The sequence below is a fragment of the Pan troglodytes genome, chromosome 1, assembly GCF_028858775.2.
Source record: "Pan troglodytes isolate AG18354 chromosome 1, NHGRI_mPanTro3-v2.0_pri, whole genome shotgun sequence".
NCBI lineage: Eukaryota > Metazoa > Chordata > Mammalia > Primates > Hominidae > Pan > Pan troglodytes.
In genome coordinates, this window is record NC_072398.2 from 44,631,608 (window position 1) to 44,656,820 (window position 25,213).

The 25,213-nt window shown below is 49.8% G+C and overlaps 1 protein-coding gene across 9 annotated transcripts in view; it reads left to right on the forward strand.

Annotated features, from left to right (window-relative positions):
- PIK3C2B (phosphatidylinositol-4-phosphate 3-kinase catalytic subunit type 2 beta) overlaps positions 1–25,213 on the forward strand; it is a 71,107-nt gene that overhangs the window by 33,311 nt on the left and 12,583 nt on the right. For 7 of the 9 annotated variants that reach the window (XR_010150944.1, XM_016936888.4, XM_063792910.1 and 4 more), the window contains 17 exons: positions 56–135; positions 518–581; positions 2,580–2,726; positions 3,384–3,417; positions 4,377–4,572; positions 5,637–5,759; positions 10,389–10,556; positions 11,110–11,221; positions 12,832–12,974; positions 14,266–14,454; positions 15,990–16,083; positions 16,252–16,346; positions 16,817–16,997; positions 17,781–17,888; positions 18,853–18,945; positions 20,094–20,223; positions 21,345–21,481. Coding sequence is in view for 8 of the 9 variants with exons in the window: in XM_016936888.4 (XP_016792377.2) it covers positions 56–135; positions 518–581; positions 2,580–2,726; positions 3,384–3,417; positions 4,377–4,572; positions 5,637–5,759; positions 10,389–10,556; positions 11,110–11,221; positions 12,832–12,974; positions 14,266–14,454; positions 15,990–16,083; positions 16,252–16,346; positions 16,817–16,997; positions 17,781–17,888; positions 18,853–18,945; positions 20,094–20,223; positions 21,345–21,481 (2,094 nt within the window). In the remaining variant the exon portion in view is untranslated. The remainder of the gene's footprint in view (positions 1–55; positions 136–517; positions 582–2,579; positions 2,727–3,383; positions 3,418–4,376; positions 4,573–5,636; positions 5,760–10,388; positions 10,557–11,109; positions 11,222–12,831; positions 12,975–14,265; positions 14,455–15,989; positions 16,084–16,251; positions 16,347–16,816; positions 16,998–17,780; positions 17,889–18,852; positions 18,946–20,093; positions 20,224–21,344; positions 21,482–25,213) is intronic. The other 2 variants (XM_063792906.1, XM_016936913.4) reach the window with 2 other exon arrangements.

A 25,213-nucleotide genomic window follows, 5' to 3' on the forward strand; every position in this document is an offset into this window, starting at 1 on the left:
TGCTGGGCTGAGATAAGGGCACCGCCCCTCTCTGAATAGGTCACTTCTTACACAGGTGAATGATGACCAGAGCCCCTCCACCTTGAACTACCTCGTCCATCTCCAAGAGAGGCCTGTCAAGCAGACCATCAGCAGGTGAGTGTGGGCACCATCTTGGATGTGCTCCAAACAGGAACTGTGCAGGGATCCCATCAGATGTGCCTGCTTGCCTTTCTGTCAGGGCTAAGGGATTCTTGCAGGTGTCAGGGGTTGGGGCCCACACATCTTATCAGAGAAGATCCCCACTCCAGGCATGTTTCATCTCTTCCCTCTGGAACTTTGCCATCATTCTCTCCAGGCGAGAAGTGGCAGAATAGAAAGACTCTCCCTCCTTCAGTCTTCACAGGACATATAGAAAGAGTGGGAACTCCTTTAAATCAGAGTGTGAGCTGAGGAGAGGGAGGGAGAAAATGGGTTTCCCAGGGCACTGGGTCTTTCATGACCTCTCCTGTGGTTTTTCCCTGCCCCCAACTCCCAGGCAGGCCCTGAGTCTTCTGTTCGACACTTACCACAATGAGGTGGATGCCTTCCTGCTGGCTGATGTGAGTACGAATCCAGGGGCTGGCCCTGCTGCCCGAAAGCTCCTCCTCTCCCCTTCCTCAGTCCTCCTGGGATCACCCAGCACTATGAGGGGTCTGGGTGGAGCCTGAAAATCTGTTGGCAGAGCACTTCTTTTTAACCCCTCGCTCGTGGGCAAACTAAGACTACTAGATGTTGGGCAACGGCAAGTGCGTAGTCAGGGATTCTGCTCCTCTATAGAAGAAGCAGGTCGGAAACTGCATGCTGGTCCCATTCTCTGGAATAGGATGTCTCCAGAGCTAAGGAACCTAGAGCTGTCACCCCCCAGCTGCTGCACTTGATGTACACTGGAGCATGCATCCTATGAGCAATGTCAGAAACCTCCAGTTTGAGAGGTTCTGTTTTGCTGTTATCGCAGGTAGGAAACCATCAGGAGGTAGAAGGTTTCACATGTAGGGAGGGCCAGAGCCCTCCCCACTTGGATTCATGCGGAGTCTCAAGCCTCAAAACCATGAGAGTCAACATTTGTCTTAAATGTCACAACGCCAAAGAAAATCTGACAGTGATCTTCAAAAACAATCCCTTGCTGAGTGTGATGGCCCACGCCTGTAATCCTAACCCTTTGGGAAACTGAGGTGGGAGAATTGCTTGAACCCCAAAGTTCAAGGCCAGCCTGGGCAACACAACAAGACCCCATCTCTACAAAAAATACAAAAGTTAGCCAGGTATGGTGGCACACACCTGTAGCCCCAGCTACTATGGAGGCTGAGGTGGGAGGATCGCTTGAGCCCAGGAGTTTGGGGCTGTAGTGAGCTATGATCACACCATTGCACTCCAGCCTGCGTGACAGAGTGAGACCCTATCTCAAAAAACAAAACAAAAACCAATCCCTGTCTCATTGATCCAGTTAATAGTAGTCATAAACGCTTCCTTTTTGAGGGGTTCAGCATTATGTCTAGTCACTGCCAGAATCCCTTCTCCAGCAGCCTGTGCTTGAACATTTCCAGTGATGCGGGGGAAGCTCTCTGAACACCTGTGCTGTGCTGGTCTGGCCCTTTGCTAGTGGCTACGATGGGTAGAGAAGTGTAAGAATCGTCATAGCCTTGGCCAGGTGCGGTGGCTCACGCCTGTAATCCCAGCACTTTGGGAGGCTGAGGTGGGTGGGTCACCTGAGGTCAGGAGTTTGAGACCAGCCTGGCCAACATGGTGAAGCCCCATCTCTACTAAAAATACAAAAATTAACTGGGTGTGGTTGCAGGCGCCTGTAATCCCAGCTATTCAGGAGGCTGAAGCAAGAGAATCGCTTGAACCCGGGAGGCAGAGGTTGCAGTGAGCCGAGATCGCGCCATTGCACTCTAGCCTGGGTGACAGAGCAAGACTCCGTCTCAAAAAAAAAAAAAAATTGTCGTAGCCTTTGGGGAGCTTGTGTTCTTGTTAGAAAAATTGAATAGTAACACAAAGCTATTAGTAGACAGAACAGGATGGTAATAAATTAATTAAGGGCTCCTGGAGGATGCTAGAGGAACGGGATTGGCCAGGGAGGGCTTTATGCAGGAGGTAGAATTTTAGCTGCTCTGTGATTTAAATGTACATAGGTAATCAGAGCTGGACAGGTGAGGGAATTCCAGGAGCATAATTCCAGAGGGGAGGTTATGGCGGTGGCATGTCTGTAGAAATGAGATGAGATCTGTCTGGAAATTCTACAGTCTCTGGGAGAGACCCTGTATATATGTGTATAGTATAAGTAGACTAACTATAGAGAGAGGCTAGAGATAGGAGGAGCTTCAAGGGGAACGGCTGAAAGAATTGGGGCATGTGGGCATGGCCCATTGAATTCAGTGGGAGAGATTATTTGCTGATGATGAATATTTGAAAATAAAATGTATTGCACATTTACCCCTGAGGATCATGAATCTCTCTACTCTTCCCAACCCTTTCCTTTAAAGACTGGGGTGGGGAGGGGTTGGAGACCAAGAGCATGAGAGCAGAGCCTGCCAGCCTCACTGTGCCACCTCCCACAGGGAGACTTCCCACTGAAGGCTGACAGGGTGGTCCAGTCCGTCAAGGCCATCTGCAACGCCCTGGCCGCCGTGGAAACCCCTGAGATCACCAATGCTCTCAACCAGCTGCCCCCCTGCCCCTCCCGCATGCAGCCTAAAATTCAGAAGGTAAAGGGGCCCAGGGTGCTAGCAGGGGAAAGGAAGAGAGGGATACTGTCAGGTAACTGAGTTGCCTGTTGCTAGGGTGTGTAGGTGTTCACTCACTAAAAAGGGGCTTCTCTCCACCTCCATCTTTTATGTTTAAGGAATTCAACCGCAAGAGCTCTTCAGAAATGGATGCCAAGTGTGTCTCCTCTTCCTGAGGTTGAGGGAGAGCTACCTGGGACTGCTTGTTGAGAGCCCAGGCCAGTAAAGGCTTTATTCACAGTCACCAAGGCATTGCCTGACAGTCTGCATATCCATCAGGGTGCAAAAACAAACCAGGAGGAAAATCTCTCTAGATCCAGGGGCTCCAGGACTCCAGCAGGGGCTGTGTGCTCTGCAGACAGGGCCAGCACCATAGGCACTGTGATCTGCAGCCGAGTAGCCTGAGGGTTGGGATATCTCAGAAGGGTGGACACGATGATTGCTATCCTCCATCAGCTCACTCTGTCCATCATACAGATCTGGTACAAACCATTACTCTATCCTCTCTGGGGATTCTCAGCTACTCACATTTCAGCCCATTCTGGTCCAGATGAGCGCAGCTGTGAAAAGCCCTTCTTCCAGCTGTGACGAAAAAGGCTATGGCCCTGAAGCTCCCCTCCCTCTTCTTTTTCCCAACAGGATCCCAGTGTCTTGGCTGTGAGGGAAAACCGAGGTAAGGGAACTGCTCTCCATCTTCATCCAGTCGGGCTGCCGAAAACTGCAGTCTCTGCCCAGATTCCTTTTTCTGCCTGGCCCCCTTGATTTATGTGTCGGAGTTCGGCTGGGGGGTGTGTGTGTGTGTGTGTGTGTTCCTATATGAGGTGTGGATACAGCTGGAGAGCACATTTCTTTCCACAAAGTGTTTTCTTATTATTTTTCCTAGTCATTCCTCCTGGTGTCCCTGGGAGATGGTGATGAGGGGGTAGAAGTGTGGGAGTGGGGTGGTGGGGCAGCACTAGCCCTGTGATCCAGATGGGAAGCCTCCCACTTGGGTTGATTGTGATTATTCTCCCAACAGCTCACACTTGCTACCTTTCCGATTTAGAGTGGGCCTTGGGAGAGGATGAGAAAGAATTTTCCCTACGATTTTTCTAGGATTCCCCTGTTGTGCCCTTCAAGCTGAACTTTGCCCTAAGACTGACCTATATCCCTGGGATTCCTTTGTTTTGGTTTTGTTTTTTGTTTTGGCATCCCTGGGATTCTTATGGTGATTCCCAGTCTTTTGGATTTCATAGACCAGTAAAATGTCCCCCAAAGTATTTGGGGGACCAAGAGAGAATTGGCAGCCTTTTACTTGGCCAAACTTTTTTGACTTTTGCTTTTTTGAAGCAACTGACAATAATTATTAACACTGTTTCCTAAAAGAAAGGACATTTTAATGCTAAGTAGCAATACATAAAAATAAGGATTATGTTTAACATTGTATAACTGTCATTTTATGAAAAGCTCATGACATGCTTCTGCTTTTTTCTCATTTCACCGCAGATGGGTGAACTTTGTCACAGCTATTAGAGACGGACTAGCATTTGGGGACCACTGTCTTAGGCCATCCCATTCTAGCCAATGCCATGGCAACAAGGTAGGGCTTGTGGAGGCCTCATGACTTTCCCTTCTGACCCCTTCCCTTGCCAGAGAAGGTCGTGGAAGCCCTGACCGCTGCCATCTTGGACCTAGTGGAGCTGTACTGCAACACATTCAACGCAGACTTCCAGACGGCAGTGCCCGGGAGCCGCAAGCATGACCTGGTCCAGGAGGCCTGCCATTTCGCCAGGTCCCTGGCCTTCACTGTCTATGCCACCCACCGCATCCCCATCATCTGGGCTACCAGGTGAGCCCAGGGCTGAGTAGCCGCTAGGGAGCAAGCTGAGTTTGACCTCCACCAGGGCTTTTTCCTATCTGCATGTAATACCACTGTCCTAAGTCTTAGGATGTGTGGCATTGTGTGACATTGTGGTGCAATGGGGCTGCGGGGGTGAGCCAAGTGCCTGAGGAGGACTTGGGCTGGGGACATCCTAGAGGAGAGAGGAGGTCCCTTAGGAGATGAAGAAGATCCTGTTATTCCCTCTTGGTGCTGGCTGCCTCTGCATCCCTGCCCCCTCCAGATCCAAGACCAGTGGAAGGAGACATGGCAACAGATGGCCGATTCCCAGATAGAGTGCACGCTCCCTGGCCAGTGGGAGGGGGTGGGGAGGTGGGATTGACCCTTTGTCTGGGGTTCTCTAGGCCTGCAGGGGTGGGTGGAGGAGGATGTTCTTTTGGTAAAATCCTCAGCGCCTCTGTTGGGTCCCCAGCATCCAAGGCCTGAGGGAATAGGCACTGGGCCCTACCCCGCCCCTGCCGGTCCCCTTTCCCCAACCCCCTTCCCCTTCTCTCTTTGTTCCTCACTTAATGTATTCCTCTGGGCGATTGGCAGAGAACAAAGGAGGCAGCCTGGGAAACCGGGGCCTTCTCTGACCTCTTCTGTCAGGCACCTGTCATGAGCCACAGGGACCCCCGTGTGTTGGCATTCATGTCGGCATATGTCGTCTTCCTCCCCCACCCTTCTCACTTGCGCATGCACGTGCACGCACACGCACGCACGCACACACAGACGCTCCATGGGCTGGAGCTTTCTATAAAGAGGCTGGGTGGCCGGTTCCCATTAAAGAAAGAAAAACAACAAGACTCAGAATGGAGCCTAAAACCGAGCAGAGGAATCTAGATTGAGTTGCTTTGGCCTGAGCACATTTCCTTACATCCAGTTTGGCTGTCCTATCCGGAGATCCCGTGTTACAGCCCTCAGAGACTGAGAGTTTTACCAGGGGAAATGGATTTTGGCCTTAGAGGGACGCATAGGTTTGGGTGATTGGTTTTGGGAGCTGGGTGTCCTGACCTGCTCCCTTTCTTTTATAGCTATGAAGATTTCTACCTCTCCTGCTCCCTCAGCCACGGCGGCAAGGAGCTGTGCAGCCCCCTGCAGACCCGAAGAGCTCACTTCTCCAAGTACCTCTTCCACCTCATCGTCTGGGACCAGCAGTAAGCCCTTCCCCCAGGCTTCAGTGCCCAGGCCACTGTAGACCTGCTCAGCCTCTGAAATATCCCTGGGGCCAGATAACTAGTCCAGGACTAATGATAAAACCAGGCTCCTTGTTAACCCTAACTGGACAAGTCATTCAACCTTTTGAGTCTCCACTTCCCTGACTCATTTTTTTTTTTTTTTTTTTTGAGAGGCAGCCTCGCTTTGTTGCCCAAGCTGGAGTGCAGTGGTGCGATCTCGGCTCACTGCAAGCTCCGCCTCCTGGGTTCACGCCATTCTCCTGTCTCAGCCTCCCGAGTAGCTGGGACTACAGGCGCCTGCCACCACGCCCAGCTAATTTTTTGTATTTTTAGCAGACATGGGGTTTCCATGTGTTAGCTAGGATGGTCTCGATCTCCTGACCTTGTGATCTGCCCGCCTCAGCCTCCCAGAGTGCTGGGATTACAGGTGTGAGCCACCGCGCCTGGCCTCCACTTCCCTGACTCTTAAAGGAGCCAAGTATAATTACCACTTCTCAAGTTGTCATGAGGATCCAATGAGAAGTATCTATAAAGGCTCTTTATAAACCATAAAAAACATATAAATTTTAGTTGTTGACCAGGCGCGGTAGCTTACGCCTGTAATCCCAGCACTTTGGGAGGCCGAGGTGGGCGGATCACCTGAGGCAGGGAGTTCAAGACCAGCCTGACCAACATGGAGAAACCTCGTCTCTACTAAAAAAAATACAAAATAGCCGGGCATGGTGGCGCATGCCTGTAATCCCAGCTACTAGGGAGGCTGAGGCAGGAGAATCGCTTGAACCCAGGAGGTGGAGGTTGTAGTGAGCTGAGATCATGCCATTGCACTCCAGCCTGGGCAACAAGAGCGAAATTCTGTCTCAAAAAAAAAAAATTAAATGTTAGTTGTTAATTTTAATAATACTTTATTTTTTGATCTTGTCTCCCTTAAAGAGTTTAACTAGTTGGAGGGCTTCTCATCCTCTCCCTTCTTCCCTCAGTTCCTGTAGACTATGGAGAGGAGACTGTGCTTTTTCCTTTATATATAGAGAAGGGAGGGTTGTCTAGAGAAAGAATATTGAGCTTGGATTCCCAGGAGTGAGCCTCTATTTCTAGCTCTGTCTCGAATACTACTTTCTCTCTATTCTTTCTGTGCCTCATTTTTTCAAACTGAGAAATGGGGACATTTGTTTCACTCAGAGGCAGTTATGGCATCGAGATGAGATAGGTGGGTTATAAATATAAATATGAAACCAAAAGCACAAGGTAGTATTAATCACCACACGTAAACAATAATTTGGTGTCGGGAAGGTAGGCGTCAGCCAAGCAAAGCAGGAAGGAAACGGAGGAGAGGGTGCCTTGCTTGAATGGGGGCACCGCAGGGGTTTTCCTGCCCTGTGCTTCATCTGTGCTATGCTCTACCTTCCTTCCAGTCAGTCAGAAAATCCCCTGTTTGCTGCCCCCAGCTTTGCTTCCCCACACTGACTATATTAGAGTCCTCATTTGCAGAGCAGCACTGCAAGCTAAGTATTTGGAGCACAGATTAAAGAGACTGAGGAGGGTCCTGGGGAGGCCGAGGATGCAAAATAGGTAGATGAAGAATCTGGAGATGCTGGAAGAGGTGGGTCCTTTTACAGATGGACAACTGGGAAAATGGACCCTTTCTCATGCCCTTCACACTTAGGTAATTCTTAGAGCAATAAAGGTGTATATGGCTGGGCACGATGGCTCACACCTGTAGTCTCACCGTACTTTGGGAGGACAAGGCGGGATAATCACTTGAGCTCAGGAATTTGAGACCAGCCTGGGCAACACAAAGAGGCCTTATCTCTACTAGAAAATTATTTTAAATGAGCTGAGTGTGGTGGCGTGCATCTGTAGTCCTAGCTACTTAAGAGGCTGAGGTGGGAGAGTCACTTGAGCCTGGGAGGTCGAGGCTGCAGTGAGCCATGATCACACCACTGCACTCTAGCCTGGGCAACAGAGTGAGACCCTATCTTAAAAAAAAAAAAAAAAAGGACATGGGGTGTGCATTAAAGGTCCTTAAGCAAACAACTGCCAGGACAGGAGAAACTCCTTGCAGGCAGAGGATAGCTGCATTAAATGGCCCTTGAGTTCCACCATTCCCTTGGGATTTTTTGGTCACAATTATTGCTGCTGTCAAGAGAAGGGGTGCCAGCCTGGGCAACAAGGGAGACCCAATCTCTACAAAAAATACAAAAAATTAGCTAAGTGTGGTGGCATACACCTGTGGTCCCAGCTACTTAGGAGGCTGAGGTGGGAGAATCACTTGAGCCTGGGAGGTCAAGGCTGCAGTGAGTATGCAGCCTTGGCAACAGAGCAAGACCCTGTCTCAAAAAAAAAAAAAAAAAAAGGGTGCTGCACAGTGTTCTGGCCCAGGAGGAACTTTAAAAAATTGGCCTTAAACCCTTTTCTCATACAGTATCAGAGGTAGAGAGGCAGCCCAGCCTGCCCCATGAGTTTCATTTTGTTCCCTGAGATCCCTACCTTGAATTTTAAAGGGGCAGTCCCCTGCCTAGAGCCTTGTGAAGGGCACTATCTTGCACTGTCCATCCAGAAGCCCCGAATGAGACTTCTTGGCCCTTCATGGTCAAGACCAGGACATTTGGGGGAAGGCGTGCCAGCGTTCAGAGGACAGTCTTTGGGCCAGTCATTCTCTCCTTCCTACCGTAGTTGCAGCCTGGGGCAGGTCTTTCAACCTAGAATGGTAGCGATAATAGGGCCTACCCTACAGGATTGTTTGAGGAGCAGTTAGGACACTGTAAATAAAGTACTTGGCACAGGCTTCTTAGCTGGGGAGCCCTCTTGGTTTTGGTTTCTCTGTTCCAAGTGACTGACAGACTGGCTGATACATGGGGATACGTGTGCATGAAAATACTATCTGTATAAGCCAGTGCCAGTGCAGTAACCACAGCATCACATAGCAAAAAGTACACAGTCTGCACACACATCATGCAAGTGAAGCTATGTTCCCCTTTTCCCTGATGAGAAACTGAGGCACAGAGATGGGAATTAAGTTGCCCAGGATTGTGAGTGGCAGAACCAGGACTGGAGCCAACCAGCACATTCCAGGAATCCTTCCTGGAGGAGGCAGCCTGTGTGATATGATGTTGTTGAATGGGCTGCAGGAAGGAGAGGGGTTTCTCAGGGAGGAAGGTAAGGGCTGCAGCCAACATAATGGTTATCCTGACCAGCCCTGGGTGAAGATCTGTGGGAGAGGTTGTGGAATACCAGATATACCCAAGGACTGAAGGGAAGAGGGCCTTGGCTGGCTCTGGTTTCACTCATAAAGTCTTCTCACTCCCCTTTTCCTTAAGATACGAAGCTGGAAGCTTCTTCCTTGGGTGAAAAGAAAGGCTCAGGACCAGCTCCCTCTCCCCTTTGCTATGGGGTCAGCTGATTCTCTGCCCCACTGTAGCGGTCCAGGGATCAGCTAACTCTCAAAATAGGCTCAGCAGCCGTGCTTTGTCACCTCCAGCCAAGCCCTGGCCTGGCATGTCTGCTGGCTGCTGGAGGGGCCCTAATTATAGCTGTGGGCCCCCAGGGTAGAGGCAGCTGGGACAGAGCAGGGCTCTGCCAGTCTGTGGTGGGCTGGAGGGAGTGCCTCACTTAGGTGGAGATTCCTCTGGAGGACAGCGGTGGAGGCAGGCTGCTTTATCATGAAACTGCCAACCTTGGGGGTGGCCGCCCTGCCCCTGCGCCCTCTGGCATAGAAGTTGCTGGGCCCTGGGCTGGCCAGGAGGGTGTGACAGTATGGACTTTGGCCCAGGGACAGCTTCCCCGAAAGGTAACGTGGGTCCTCCCTGCCTTTCCACAGCTCCCCTCCCCTGTGTACTTCACCCCACCCAGCAGTTCCTTATCCTGAGCTTAGAGGGAGTGGCTAGGTGTGATTCAGACTGAGGGACCTGGAGAGAACTTATGGGCTTGAATAGTGGTGGGGCTTATGTGTCTCAGTTCTCTTGGCCCTGCCATTGGCTTTCTCACCACTGGGGGACTTGGAGAAACCCCTCCTCTTTGTCCCTTTGGCTTTGAAGCTGTTTGGGGGTGGGGGTGAGAAAAACCCACTGTGTGTCCCTGGGGCTAGGTGAAGGGGACTCCTATGAGGACAAGTGAGAGGGCTGTGGGGGAGGGTGAACCGAGGGCAGAGAACATGGTGCTTCTTCCTGGTGGCTCTCAGCAGCAAGAAGTGGGGGAGGGATGGGGACTGTCAAATGGAAAAGGAGGACAAAAGGAGTAGCTTTGCGGACCCTCTGCGGAAATCCTAAAACAAGGAAAGGAGCAAGGCTGACAACATGGGACGTGTCATCACCTGAACTCCGAGGTGGCTCTGCTAAGCAAGTTCTGTCCAGGCACCACGGGTAGCTTCAAAATCGGGATGTTTGCCTCACTCTACTGCAAAGCTCCAAGGACACCACATTGTGCTTCTGGGAACATCCAGTGGGGGTTTTGCCTAGTTTGGGACCTCTCCTTGTTCTGCAGGAGGAGGGCTTCCTCAGGGAGTATGTCCGAACCCTGTATCCTCAGCCTCAGCCTCAGCCTGACTTCCTGGGCCACCTGTTGCTTGAAGCCACAGGAGTGGCCCCTCCTAATTTGACTTCCTGTCCTCCATAGGATCTGCTTCCCAGTGCAGGTGAACCGGCTGCCTCGGGAGACACTGCTGTGTGCCACTCTCTATGCTCTGCCCATCCCCCCACCGGGGAGCTCCTCAGAGGCCAATAAGCAGCGGCGGGTGCCTGAAGCCCTGGGCTGGGTCACTACCCCACTCTTCAACTTCAGGCAGTATGTGAGCCCCAGGGTACAGCTTCTTGGCCTTGGAAGGGGAGGAGGGGGACAGAGAAAGGGGCCTGGCTGCTGCACTGGCCAGTGCGCCTTGGGAGAGTTGGCCATGTGAGGCTCACTGGTGAAGTCCAGAGGATCCCCAAGCACAGAACTGGTGACCAGGACTATTGATGTAACCAAGAGCCACTGAGCGGTTCTGGTGGCACAGGACCGTGTTGAGGATACATGGAAAAGCAATGCTTGGGTAATAGATCATCTGGTCTTGTCACTGGAAGAACCTTAGAGGTCATCTAGCCCAGCCTCCCCACCTCATGAAGGCATCCCTGCCACCAAGTCATCCAGACCAGGGTGTGGTTAGCTCACAAGTCCTCTTGGAGGGCGTAAGCTTTTACAGGATTTGGGAGAAGGAAGAGGCTATGGTCCACGGTGAGAATGAGAGGGGAGTTGGATGGTGGCTTCAAACAGAAAAGGCAGATTTTTGGATTGGGGGAGCAGTAGAAATATTCTCTGCTTAGCCACTTTAGCAGCTCTTCCCACTCTCCCTCCTTCTTAGGGTCCTGACCTGTGGCCGGAAGCTTCTGGGTTTGTGGCCAGCAACACAGGAAAATCCCAGCGCCCGTTGGAGTGCACCTAATTTCCACCAGCCAGACAGTGTCATCCTGCAGGTGAGGCTTTAGCCCTTCCCTCCCAGTCACCAGCAAGACCATTCCAGTCAACTCTACATTTTTCTCCTGGAGATTTGGGCTGGGACAGCAGGAGAGAGTGCTAGAACTTCAAGCATGGGAGGATGATGTGACTGAAGCAACTGAGGGATTATGGTTAGATGTGGATTGTGAGGTGAGCTCTGGGGTATCCATCTCCCATCTCCTGGAGGTTAAATTGATTTCGTGGAGCCTGAAGATGGGGTCTGAGACCCTCTGCATTCAGGGCTCAGCTTCTGAGTCCCTTGTATTGAATCTTCATACTTCTAAGTCTGATCAAACCTGACCTGTGTCCTCTTGGGGCCTGAGGGGACACCTTTCCCCCTGCCAGTGACTCAGTGCTTTGGCAGGATGGACCTATTCTCCAGGGAGAAGAGGAGGAGCTGGTCACGCCCAAGGTGCACTTCTCAGTTCCCAGCTTCCCCTTCTTGTGGTTATGAGATACTTTGGTATGGAGTATGAATGTTGACATAGAATGAAAGCTCCCTGAGGCAGGTTTTTTTTTTTTTTTTTTTTTTGGAGACAGGATCTCTGTCACCCGGGCTGGAATGCAATGGCACAATCTTGGCTCACTGCAACCTCTGCCTCCCAGGCACAAATCATCCTCCCACTTCAGCCTCCTGAGTAGATGAGACTACAGGCGCACACCACCACGCCCGGCTAATTTTTGTCTGTCTTATTTGCTGCTTTATGCCCAGACTCTGGAAAATGCCTGGCACATGTTAGGATTCAATAGATATTTGTTGAATGAGGCTGGGTGTGGTGGCTCATGCCTGTAATCCCAGCACTTTGGGAGGCTGAGGCAGGGGGATCCCTTGAGGTCAGGAGTGGCCAACATGGTGATACCCTGTCTCTACTAGAAATACAAAAATTAGCTGGGTGTGGTGGCGGGTGCCTGTAAATCCCAGGTACTCAGGAAGCTGAGGCATGAGAACCACTTGAACCGGGGAGGCAGAGGTTGCAGTGAGCCGAGATCACACCCCTGCACTCCAGCCTGGGTGACAGAGCAAGACTCTGTCTCAAAATAAATAAATAAATGAATAAATAAATAAGTTTTTTGAATGAAAGAAAGTAGACCTCCTTTGGAGACTTGGCTCACTCAGCTCTGATACTTTAGTAGGATGAACATCTGGTGGCATAGAGTAGGGACCGAGTGTCCCAGGGCCTTCTCCCAGTGTGTGGTCTTGCCTCCCTTCTGGCAGCAGTGTCCTCTGGCACCCCATGGAAGTCACCCCGGACTCAGCCTGGATGCACCCCGTGTTTCAGCTGGGTGACACCTCTGTTCAGAGTTCTGGCTGGGGCTTGTCCCCTCACCCCTCACCAAGGTGCATCTCCACCGAACCTCTTCCTCACATGTCCATTCTTTTTCTCTTTTTGTTTCCCTCTCATTTTTTGCTGAGAGTTATAGCTGGAAAGGACTTTAGAGATCACCAAGTCTAACAGGGCTATTTTACAAAGAACCTGAGGGAAAGTGAGGGAGGGACAAGGCCGGAATGCTGGGGTGAGAGAAAGAAGCTGGGAGTCCACACACGCTGCCTGTTTTCTCTCCTCACATCCCTGATCTCATCCCCCAGATTGACTTCCCCACCTCGGCCTTTGACATCAAGTTCACCAGCCCCCCTGGAGACAAGTTCAGCCCCCGCTATGAGTTTGGCAGCCTCCGGGAAGAAGACCAGCGCAAGCTTAAAGACATCATGCAGAAAGAGTCCTTGTACTGGTGAGACCCGGGCCCCCACTGAATCTGTCATGTTTCATCTGACCTCCCAGCACTGAGTCTCCGTCCTCCTGCTTTGGGAGTGGAGGTGGGAAGGGGTGGGCATTGCCACCTCAGCAGGAAGTGGAGGCAGCCCCCAGGCCTTTCTCCATCAGCTGACACTAGGAAAAGTGGAGAGGTCAAGGTCAGGAAATTAGATCTGAGAATACCCAAGTCCCCACCCCAGGGACTTGGTCCAGACTCAGCTACCCAGGAGGACCAGAGCTCTGCCCCACATCCCAGATGTGCTATCTACTACCTTCTGTCCACTGGGGCAGCTGGCCCCACCACCCTGCCCCCACCTCTTGCTCTCACCTCCTGCCCCTTCCACACCAACAGCCTTTGAATTTTTCTGGCCCTGTCACTTTCCAAAAAGGATCAGGTGTCAAGGCAAGCTGGCAGCTCTCAGGGGTATGCGAGTCCAGGCTGATCTCATCCTTGGGGCTGCTGCTTTCACAGGATTGGAGAAGGAGGGGTGAGAACAGAACTGGAGGAGCTGGAGGGACCTGGTTCCGCTGTCTGCTCTCTGTTTACCTCTCTGGCTCCTGCGCAGCCCTGTACGTGTGTTGTGTGTGTGGGGGCATGAGAGAGATGGGGCTCATCTCTGTCCCTGATGTCCACCCCAAGTAGCTGGAGTAGCTGAGTGACTGCAGACCTCCCTTCCCCCACTCTGCCGACTACACTTCATTAGACCCTCAGCTCCCTTCTCCCATTAGACACCTGATCTCAGGCAAGGCCCAATTAGCTGCAGGTCCTTGAAAGCCGACAGCTGATCCCTGGAGGCCCCAGGAGGCCTCTTAGCAGCACAGACCCTGGTGTTGGGCGACCACTGCCCTCTGGTGGTTCTATTGAGCGTGGTGCCCTCAGGGCATCCGCAGGAGGGGTAGCAGATTCGGTGCCCTTGGCCCATGCATTCTCCATCCAAGATGTCCCTGAGTTGGGATCAAAGATAGGATTTGGGCTCTGGTTCCCAAACTTTGATTCATATTGGAATCACCTGGTGATCTGTGGCATAGACTGATGCCTGGCTTCCCCAGCCATTTGGACTTAACTGGTATCAGGTGTGACCCAGGCATGGCGAGGGTGTTCACTCAGCCCCTCAAGTGGGTGTCATATGCAGCAAAGCTTGGGAACCGCTGAATTGCAGTGTGTGCAGCACTCCCTTGAGGGTAAGGGCTGCACCCCCTGGCTGATGCTGTTCTCTCTCACTGCCCCCTACCCTCCCACCACCTTCTCCTTTCCGTGTGCCCGCCAGGCTCACTGATGCTGACAAGAAGCGCCTGTGGGAGAAGCGATATTACTGCCACTCGGAGGTGAGCTCGCTCCCCCTGGTGCTCGCCAGCGCCCCCAGCTGGGAGTGGGCTTGCCTGCCTGACATCTATGCTCTCCTGAAGCAGTGGACCCACATGAACCACCAGGATGCCCTGGGGCTCCTGCATGCCACGTGAGTTGTAACATCTGCCTTTTCTGACTATGTGTTCTTGTAGAAGCCAGGGCACGACACTGCCCATCAGTGATCTGAGCCAGCCCTGGGGAAAATGGTAAAGTGGGTGTGGATATTCAGGGATTTTCCATTTCTCCTTTTTGCTTTTTCTTTCTCATTTTCCCTCCAATGTTATATTGTCATTTTTCAAACATACAACAAAATTGAAAATTGTACAGTGAATACCCATGTGCCTACCACCTAGATTCTATTGTTAGCATTTGCTCTGTGTGCTGGATTGTGTACATTTCATTTATCCATCGCTGTATCCATCCATCTATCCATCTTATTTTTTATGCTTTTTTTTTTTTTTTTTGAGACAGGGTCTTGCTCTGTCACCCAGGCTGGAGTGCAGTGGCATGCATGTGGCTCACTGCAGCCTCGACCTCCTGGGCTCAAGCACTCCTCCTGCCCCAGCCTCCAAGTAGCTGGAACAACAAGTGCACAGTGCACACCACCACACCTGAATAATTTTAAAAATTTTTTTGTAGAGATAAAGTCTCACTATGTTGCCCAGGCTGGTTTCAAACTCCTGGGTTCAAGCAATGCTCCCTCCTTGGCCTCCCAAAAATGCTGGGATTATAGGTGTGAGCTACCATGCCCAGACTTTTTATACATTTTGAAGTAAATTACAGACACCATTAAACTCCCTGCTTTGGCATGCACATCATTAACTAGAGCTCGATGTTTGTTCTGTTTTTTTTTTTTTTTTTTCTTTTGGGGCAACATTTATACATAAGCAAATACCCAAAGTTTACCTGTACATTGGCTGAGTTTTGACAAATGCATACGCCTGTGTAACTGAAATCCTTATTACTTAGTTTTATTTTAATCATTGCCCATTCCCTCTTTCTCTTGAAGGGTTCTCTTGGGACCCAAGGCTTCCAGTCTTAGATCTGTTAGGGCTGCCTTTTCTAGATGGTACCCAGGATTTCCTGCTTATTTCTTGCCACTCTCAGTAATCAAAATGTACCTATCCATGTGACCTGCCTTAAGGAGTTTTTGAGCCAATGGTTTTGTTAATCTCTGCTAAACTAATTCTGCCAAGGTTTATTGGCTTATATAAAATACTGTGATTTTCTGTTATTTGCGTGGTACATTTTGCATTAAAGGATGTTAACAAGACAAAATAATGCTTTTACCCACATCAGGGCCCTCCAATGGCAGGAATTTCTGGCACAGTGGGAGTCAAGGGAGAAATCTTTGGAGTAAGGTTGAGGACTTTGTCCCATTTTCTTTAAATCCTCCAAGGAGTGAGAGTGGCTACCCAGTTGTTCCCCCATGGCTCAAGGCAGACTCTGACCGTGAAGAAGGCTCATTCCCAAGGGTTGCTATCCAGAGAAGTAGCTAAGGATTCTTCTAGTGACTTTAGCAGAATCTAGGGCCATTGCATTTTCTTTCTCCATGCCTCTGAAGCCCAGGTGTGAGGGTGCTGGGCTCACAGCTGTGCCTCAACTTGCAGCTAGGTTGTCAGGGCACTGGGCTCTGTTTTGCAGCTTCCCGGACCAGGAGGTGCGTCGTATGGCTGTGCAGTGGATTGGCTCACTCTCAGATGCTGAGCTGCTAGACTACCTGCCCCAGCTGGTACAGGTGGGTGGATTGGTCCTCCCTCCAGTTTTGCTGGTCCCATCCCCAATATCCCAAGTGAGTCTGCATTCTGCCCCTTAGAAACCAGAGATCCCAGTGCAATAATAATAAGTGTAGGTTACAGGCAGTTAATGAAGCTTCATATTCTCTTTCTCCCTTTCTCCGAAACAGGCCCTGAAGTATGAATGCTACCTGGACAGCCCGTTGGTGCGCTTCCTCCTGAAACGAGCTGTGTCTGACTTGAGAGTGACTCACTACTTCTTCTGGTAAAACTGCATGTAGAAAAGTGGGAGGTAGACACGTGTCTTTCACGTAGGAGTATTTCACTCTTAGGCACGCAAGGGCAAGGAACTGAGTTGTCCGGGCTTCAGTATGTGCTGACTTACCCTGTGGCCTTGGACCAGCATCTTTTCCTCAGGGGTCTCAGCTCACCCCATGTAACATAGTGAGGATTATGTTATCCTGTCTCTCCTCTACCCACACATGGCAGAAATAGAAAGGAGAAACAAGATGCAGAGGGGCTGTGAACTCTACTTAAAGACAGAGTGAGGGCACAGACTGGGGTATGGGCACAGGTGAGCATCTCCATATGAGCCGTACATACAGAATGTATTTTCCCTCCCAAGTTCGGGGTGGGTTTTGCAGTGAGTTGGAGCTGGGCCTGACTCTGTCTCCCCCTGTACCCTTGCCTTTGATCCCTGGAGTGCCCTGACTCCTGACTCCCTCTGCCTTGCAGGTTACTGAAGGACGGCCTCAAGGACTCTCAGTTCAGCATCCGCTACCAGTATCTGCTGGCAGCCTTACTGTGCTGCTGTGGCAAGGGGCTGAGAGAAGAGTTTAACCGCCAGTGCTGGCTTGTCAATGCCCTGGCCAAACTGGCCCAGCAGGTCCGGGAGGCAGCCCCATCTGCAAGGCAGGTTAGTGGGGTGAGGCTGCCCCTACCCATTTCTCATCCAGGGCTTTGGCAGCCAGTTTCTTCTTAGGAATCCTGAACAACAAGATTCCACGTGACGATTTTTGATTTTGGAGCGGGGAGCAGCTGACTCTGGAAACTGTAGGCCGTAAACAGGCAGTCCACAAGCTGGATACAGCCCGTGGATGTGTTTTGTTTGTCCTGTAAAATATTGAAATTTATTTAGCTGTTTGTTTTAAAGGCTAAGCACAGTTGTGTAAGTTGTTCATTGCACAAGAGCACTCAGCCAGAAGGGGCAAGTGAGGGCTGAAATCCAGCCATATTTTGTTCACCATGCTGTGACCCATGGCTCAGGCCTGATGCCACCCAGAGAGGACACCTTTATCTGTTTGTACAAAGGCATTGTAACCAGCCAGCAGTGTTCCTGGTTAACGACATTTAAAAATTGAGAGATTTTGTATCAACGTCCAGATTGTTAGCTTTTCTTGGCAGAAGCCTAAATAGCTCTTCCCCCTTGAGAGACAGCCTGCCCTCTCTGTGCACTGTGGCCTGCTTCATGCTGTTCTGCCATCTGCTCCCCTCTAGAGCTATTTGGTCTTGCTGTTAGCGTACAGTCCCAGGCTGGGGTGTAGGGGGTCCTCCTCCTTAAGGATCTTCTGGAGGGTGTCCACACTTCTCGGGGTGGTTTTCATACCGACTACTACCGAGAACCCACCCCTGGGAGAGGTCTGGTTCTCAGTATGGACCCTCCATTTCACCCCTGCTGTACTCCTCCCCTTCTTTCCAGGGAATCCTCCGCATAGGCCTGGAGGAGGTGAAGCAGTTCTTTGCCCTCAATGGCTCGTGCCGCTTGCCACTCAGCCCCAGTCTGCTGGTTAAGGGAATCGTGCCCAGGGTGAGTGACTGGTAGGTTTGGGGCTCTCAGAGTGGGAGGGCTCAGTGGAGGTGAGGTCTTCACTAACCAGGCATGCAAGGTCGAGGAGCTGAGTTCTCTGGGCGTCAGTATGTTGCTAACTTACCATGTGGTCTTGGCCTAGCATCTTTTCCTCAGGGGTCTCAGCTCACCCCCATGCAACATGGTGAGGATTATGTTATCCTGTCTCTCCTCTACCCACACATGGCAGAAATAGAAAGGAGAAAGAAGAGGCAGAGGGGCTGTGAACTCTGCTTAAAGACAGAATGAGGGCACAGACTGGGGTATGGGCACAGGTGAGCATCTCCATATAAGCCATAAAATAAGAGAGAGATTAGGAAGAAAGGCATATCTGTGGCCTCTTCCCATTCCTAATGTGTATGGACTTTTAGAAGCCTGACAGCTTGCAGGGTAGAGGAATTGGGTTGGAGGTTGGGCGGCTAGGCAGGTGTCTTTCTCTGATGATGTTGGGGATGAAGTCGGAGCTGGTGGTGGTGATAGCAGCTGTCATCTGTCATTTATTGAGCACTCTCTGTGCCCGGCCCTGTTCTGAGTGCTTAATGTTGGTTATGGCATTTCATCTTCACAACTCTTAGGACGTTGGTACTATTGGGAGTCCCCTTTTACAGAGGAGTAAACTGAGGTGTAGATGGGACATGTGACTTACCAGAGGTCACACAACTAGTAAGTTGTGTGCAGAATGAACTAACAGGATGGGAGGTTAAGTGCCGGAGCTGAGGTCATAACAAACTGAATTGGGATGATGACTATTTAACGAGAGAAGGAAGGAAATTGGGTTTCTGGGAAATCCGGAAGAAACAATGAGCAGGTCTTGGGTGGACCGGCAGCAGCGGGGAGGCAGCATCTTGGTCTGAAGTGGAGAGGTCGTTTTCCTTTCCTGGCACGGGCCACTCTGACCCTCGTCACTATCTTTTCACTGTGGCAGGACTGTTCCTACTTCAACTCCAATGCTGTCCCCCTCAAACTCTCCTTCCAAAATGTGGATCCCCTGGGTGAGAACATCCGTGTCATCTTCAAGGTGAGAATACTTTACTCAAGCCTGGTGGACCAGGGTGGGAGAGAGAAGGAGGCAGCCTAGAGTGGCATTAAGTAGCCCCTGGGTGGTTCTCTTCCAACTGTTCCGTGCTGTCTTAATGTAGGAAAGATGATCAGGTGAAAAAGGATTTAGACGAATTCTGCATGGCCCCAGAGGCCTAAGAACAGAGTGTTAGGTATAGGGAGGCAACTGGCAGCTCAGTATCCCGAAGTGCTTTCTAGGAGGCAGAGCTCCCTCAACAATGGGTTGGGTAAGGTGGTGATCCGCTTGTCCCTCGGGTATTCAGGCAGAGGCTGAATGCCATGTGGCAGGGCTGCTGAAGAGGAAATTAATATATCAGGTGCAGGTCCAACTAGATGAACCCTAAGGTCCCTTCTAACTCTGATGTATCCACAATTCTGAGAAGTAAATGATAGTCTCAGAGCATATAATCTAATGGGGGAGACAAAATACATGCATGTGACTTAGTAACTTATATATTTGCTATGCGCAAGTTCCAAATCCAAAGTCTAAACGTTCAAGTTTAAAAAAGGCCTGATGGCCTGGGTGTGGTGCCTCATGCCTATAATCCCAGCACTTTGGGAGGCTGAGGCATGCAGATCATTTGAGGTCAGGAGTTTGAGACCAGCCTGGCCAAGACGGTGAGACCCCATCTCTACTAAAAATATATATATATAAAAAAATTAGCTGGGCGTGGTGGCAGGCACCTGTAATTCCAGCTACTTGGGAGGCTGAGTCATGAGAATCACTTGAACCTGGGAGGCGGAGGTTGCGGTGAGCCGAGATCGTGCCACTGCACTCCAGCCTGGGTGACAAAGTGAGATACTGTCTCAAAAAAAAAAAAAAAAAAAAAAGGCCTGATGGTCAGAGGGGCTGCATGCAGAAGCAGACTGTGAATTTAATTCAGATGGGGCCATGGGATTGCAGGACAAGCTGGAACAACACATTGGCAAACAGGGAAGCTTCCTGGGCCATCTTTGACCTGGTGTGAGCTGAGTGAGCAGGTCAGGGGTGTGAGGCTGGGGAACTCCCTGTCACTGTTAGTTTAGGGCCAAGGTTGAGCACTTGGGAGACCTGAGAGCTGGGGAGGTAGTGGAGATTAGATCTGGTCACTTTCTCCCTCCATCCAGTGTGGGGACGACCTTCGCCAGGACATGCTAACGCTGCAGATGATTCGCATCATGAGCAAGATCTGGGTCCAGGAGGGGCTGGACATGCGCATGGTCATCTTCCGCTGCTTCTCCACCGGCCGGGGCAGAGGTCAGTTGGGAGTAGGGTTGAGGGTGGAGGAGGGGACCCCTTTGCTTATTGTCCTTCTGCCCATTGCCAACACAAACTGTGTCCTCCTCCAGGAAAGTGAAAAGGGCAAGATTATTTCATGAGAAGCTGTGGGATAGCCTTAAAAGGGAGGCATGGGAGAGAGACTGTTATAAAGTAAAACAGACTTGGTGCCGTGACAGCCAAGCATATTGTGTAGACTTTGGATCCTGATTAAAACAAACCAATTGTAAGGAAATATTTTTTGGGCCAGACATGGTAGCTCATGCCTGTAATCCCAGCACTTTGGGAAGCTGAGATGGGAGAATTGCTTGAGCTCAGGAATGTTTGGGACCAACCTAGACACCTCATCTCTAATAAAAATTATAAAAAATTAGCCAGGCCTAATGGCATGTGCCTGCAGTCCCACCTCCTCGGGAGGCTGAGGCAGATGGATCGCTTGAGTCCAGGAATTTGTGGCTGCAGTAAGCCATGATGGTGCCACTGTACTTCAGACCAGGCGACAGAGTGAGACCCTGTGTGAAAATATATATATAGAGAGAGAGAGAGAAGGAGAGAGACAGTTGGGGGAAATTTGAATATAGATTGAGTTAGATTAAAGAGTGATTGTTAATTTTTTGGATGTGACAATGGCATGGTGTCTTTGTTAATTACACTTGAAATATTTATGAGTGAAATAAAGTATCTGGGATTTGCTTTAAAATACTCCAACCAAGGTGGCAGGGAGTGGAGAAATAGGGTTGTGTGATTAGCAAACAAGATTAGCAAAATGTTGACAATTTTTGAAGCTGGGTGATAGTTACATGTGAAGTCATGATACCATTCTTTTTATTCTTATATATATTTTCAAATTCCCATAGTAAAAGCTAAAAACAAAGGGAGCAGCAGCTATGAACTGGAGAGACCAAAAAGTCACAGTATGGAATAGGAAATGTGGGAATGACCTTCCTTTCTATGGTTATTCTTTTCCTGTTATTATCAGACTTAGTCCAAATGCCTTACAGCTTAATTTATAGGGAAGCATGAGCACAGTCCTTGTAGTCCTCTCCCTGCAGTCCCCTTCATTCTGGTCTGGAACGCGACCCCCACTTCTCCCCTCACAGGGATGGTGGAGATGATCCCTAATGCCGAGACCCTGCGTAAGATCCAGGTGGAGCATGGGGTGACCGGCTCGTTCAAGGACCGGCCCCTGGCAGACTGGCTGCAGAAACACAACCCTGGGGAGGACGAGTATGAGAAGGTAGGGTTGTGGGTGGGGAGTGCATCTGGTGTGTGTGTGTGCCTGATGCCGGCACACAGCTCTTTAACCACAAGACCTGCACTTGCTCAGAGAGGACAGCTCAGCTTTGTTGGCAGAAGGACCTACCCTTTCTTGGTTGACTGGTGCCTCCAAATATCTGGGGGTGACTCACTCAAATGCCTCTTGTAAGCTGGCTGAGAAAATCCCCTGATACTGGACTGAGAAACTTTCACTGAGTTCTCCTGGCAGATTAAGTCTTGGAGGAGGCGCCAGCTTTTGAGAGCCCATCTGTATCCCTCCCAGTTGTGGATCCTCTTCAGGTTCCCTTATGTTCTCAGAGGGTTCAGTGGTACTTTCTAGAAAAAGAGTTGGTTGGAAGAGACTTTAGAGATCATTTTATGCCAGCCCCTTCTTTTCATAGCTGTGAATTAAGATTCACTCATTCATTCCTAGTTATGGAGCTGATATGTGGCAAGGCTGTAACTCAAAGCTAGGATTGAGGTTAGATATGAGACAGAGACGAGTGAAAACAGGGCTGGCTGGTTCCTGATGAAAGAAGATTAGATTAGAAGTGGAGCTTTCCTGGGTGGTAGGGCCCTGGTAGCCTGCTAGGGTCCATGGCCTGTTCCCAGCATCATAACTCTAGTCTCTGGGTTAATTAGGTTGAGGGAAGTAGGGACACTGGGAAGGAACAAATCACAATAACCAAACTCACAAGAGGCTGGCTATAGGCCAGAATGCTAATTCGTATAATTTTAACTTCAAGGGACCCAAATACTGATTCATATTGATCAATGTACTTTATCCTGGAGGGAAAACCAGCATGGGCAGCCAAGGTATAATCAGAACATTGTTTGGTGAATGTGTAATTAGATGATCTTAAATGGCTTTCAGTGTTTGTGTTCCCCGGGGCTTAATTCCTGGCCTGCTGGGCCCTCTTTGCACTCTTCTTGTGCCAGCTCATCCTCTTATTACTTCAACTACCACCTGTATCTTGATGACCTCCGAAGCCATTCCTCTAGCCCTCTTCCCTTCCTCCAGGTGGTTCTATAGCCACCTTCTTGCTGGACTTTTCCACCTACGTTTCACCCACGTCTCAAACTCGGTGTAGGCAAAACTGAGCCCGCTGTCTCTCCTTTGCCTCTTGAAACCTGCTTTTTGTGTTTGCTATCAGTCAATGGTGTGACTCTCTCTGTGCATTTACCCAAGCCAAAGCCACGGTCTTCCTGATGCTTCCCTCTATCTCACTTCTGTACCATGCTCTGTTTATTCTTCTTCCCAGCTATCTCTCAAATCTGTCCTCTTCTTCCTATTTTGTTACCATTGATTTTGTTCAGCTCTTTGCTGTCGGTCCCCTGAACCACTGGAATGCCTCTCCTCCATCTAGAGCCAGCCTCTGCTTGATTTCAGAGGTGTTTTTTGTTGTTGTTGTTGTTGTTGTTTTGAGACAGAGTTTTGCTCTTGTTGCCCAGGCCAGAGTGCAATGGCACGAGCTTGGCTCACTGCAACCTCCACCTCCTGGATTCAAGCGATTCTCCTGCCTCAGCCTCCCAAGTAGCTGGGATTATAGGCGTGCACCACCATGCCCAGCGAATTTTCATATTTTTAGTAGAGAAGGGGTTTCACCATGTTGGCCAGGCTGGTCGCGAACTCCTGACCTCAGGTGATCCACCCACCTCAGCCTCCCAAAGTGCTGGGATTACAGGCATGAGCCACAGTGCCCAGCTGTTGTTTTTTTTTTTAAGTGCAGATAAGTTCTTCAAAGCCTCTGTGTATCCTAACAGATAGCATTGCACACAGAGCCTTTTATAATCCAGCCCTGCCGACTCCTGTAATCCCATCCACTGCAACCTACCATCTTATGCTAACCTATGCTCCAGCTAGGTTACTAGCTAGATCATGCGGTGGGGGCAGGGGGGGCTACTACTTTCATTTCTGCAGTACTGTAGGCAGTAATATTTCCTTTGCCTGGAAAGTCATTTCTTCCCTTCTCATTCCTCAAAACTCTGCCACTCTATGCTATACATTTCAAGGCCCTCTACCCTTGGAGAGGAGTAATGATTTTTTTCCTTTCTACTACCAACCTCCCATATACTTACTCTTTATGCTAATATGCATTTTTCAGGTATTAAACACCCATATGCAGAGGCACTGTACTAGGTGCTGGAGTTGTGATTACTCCCTGCCAATGTAATAGTCATATATGTGTAAATGTATGGAAATAATACTAAATAATAATAAATGTACAGATGAATGTATAAGAATATAGTAAAAATAAATGTACAGAAGAATGTACGAGAATACACACAGAAAGAAACTAACTGTGTGTTCATGTTTAATCTCAGTCTTTCAAAGATAGCTTCTCTGCCCTTCTAGCCTTTCTCCAAGAATAATGCTGGTAGTTTCTTTTTTTTTGAGGCAGGGTCTCACTCTGTCACCCAGGCTGGAATACAGTGGCACAATCACTGCAACCTCCACCTCCTGGGTTCATGTGATCCTCCTGACTCAGCCTTCCGAGTAGCTGGGACTACAGGCATGTGCCACCATGCCCAGCTAATTTTTCTATTTTTCGTGGAGATGGGGTTTTGCCATGTTGCCCAGGCTGGTCTTGAACCCGTGGGTTCAAGAGATTCACCCACCTCAGCCTCCCAAAGTGCTGGGATTACAGGCATGAGCCACCTCCCCCAGCAATGCTGGTAGTTTCATTTGATGACTTCCAGAAGAAAGAAACTAGAGGTATTTTCTCTTGGCCACCTACTCAGCAAGAGAGTATCCCACACCCTACACATGAAACCCCTGAAATCAGAGGCAGAGTGTCCCTTTATAGAGTGAGACTTCTTGCCAGTAAGTGGCTAACACCCTGCATAACTTAGGGAGGTGAAAAGAGTTTAGTCATTTACCCACAGGCACACAGCTATTTTCTCAGCCAAAATAGGATTCATTTAAGGTAGAAAGAGCATCTGTGACAAGGAGAGGATTTGATAGAGATCCAGGTCACGACTGGGAGTTACGCGTTATGCTCCTTATTAAGTGCTTTTATTCATTTATTTTACTTTCTAAGAAATAGTCTTTTTCTTCCAGAAGATGAATGCTGTGATTTCTTTATAACCTTTCCATTCTTAGTTTCTGGTGGATCCATCATCAGGTTGTAATTCGACAAGTAGCTGGGTGGGTGCATTCTGTGTGGAGCTAGTTTTGCAATAGGCCTTGTGAAATAGGCAAGAAGCTGTTAGGAGAACAGATCTGTAAACCCCATGGGACTGAAAGGACGAAGTCAGTGCTGTATGAATGGAGGTGACAGTGCATCTGTAGGGGTTCAGAGAAGTCAGTATGAGCTTGGAAGGTCTGGAAAGTTATGGGACTCAAGGTCATTGAAGGATGATGGGTGGAAATTTATGGAAGGAGGCAAGGAGGGCGGGCATTCCATATCTAGTAAGCTTTCCCTCATTCCTAATTTCATGCATTCCTACCTGGCTATGACGATCATTGCTCTCTGCTGATGTCTTTCCTGAGTTCTTAGGAATTCTATAAACCTCACGAAGAGGATTTTGAAGGCAGGAGTGGTCTATTTCCTCATTCCATGTAGTTTTTCTTTCTGGAAAGACAGATAAGGGGATGGATGTTGACCAGACAAAATAAGATGGAGTCAACCCCTCACCACTCCTCTCCTGCTTTAAACTCAGAAATATCTCTAACATATTTTACCAACTAAAGATGTCCCATTTTCAAGTG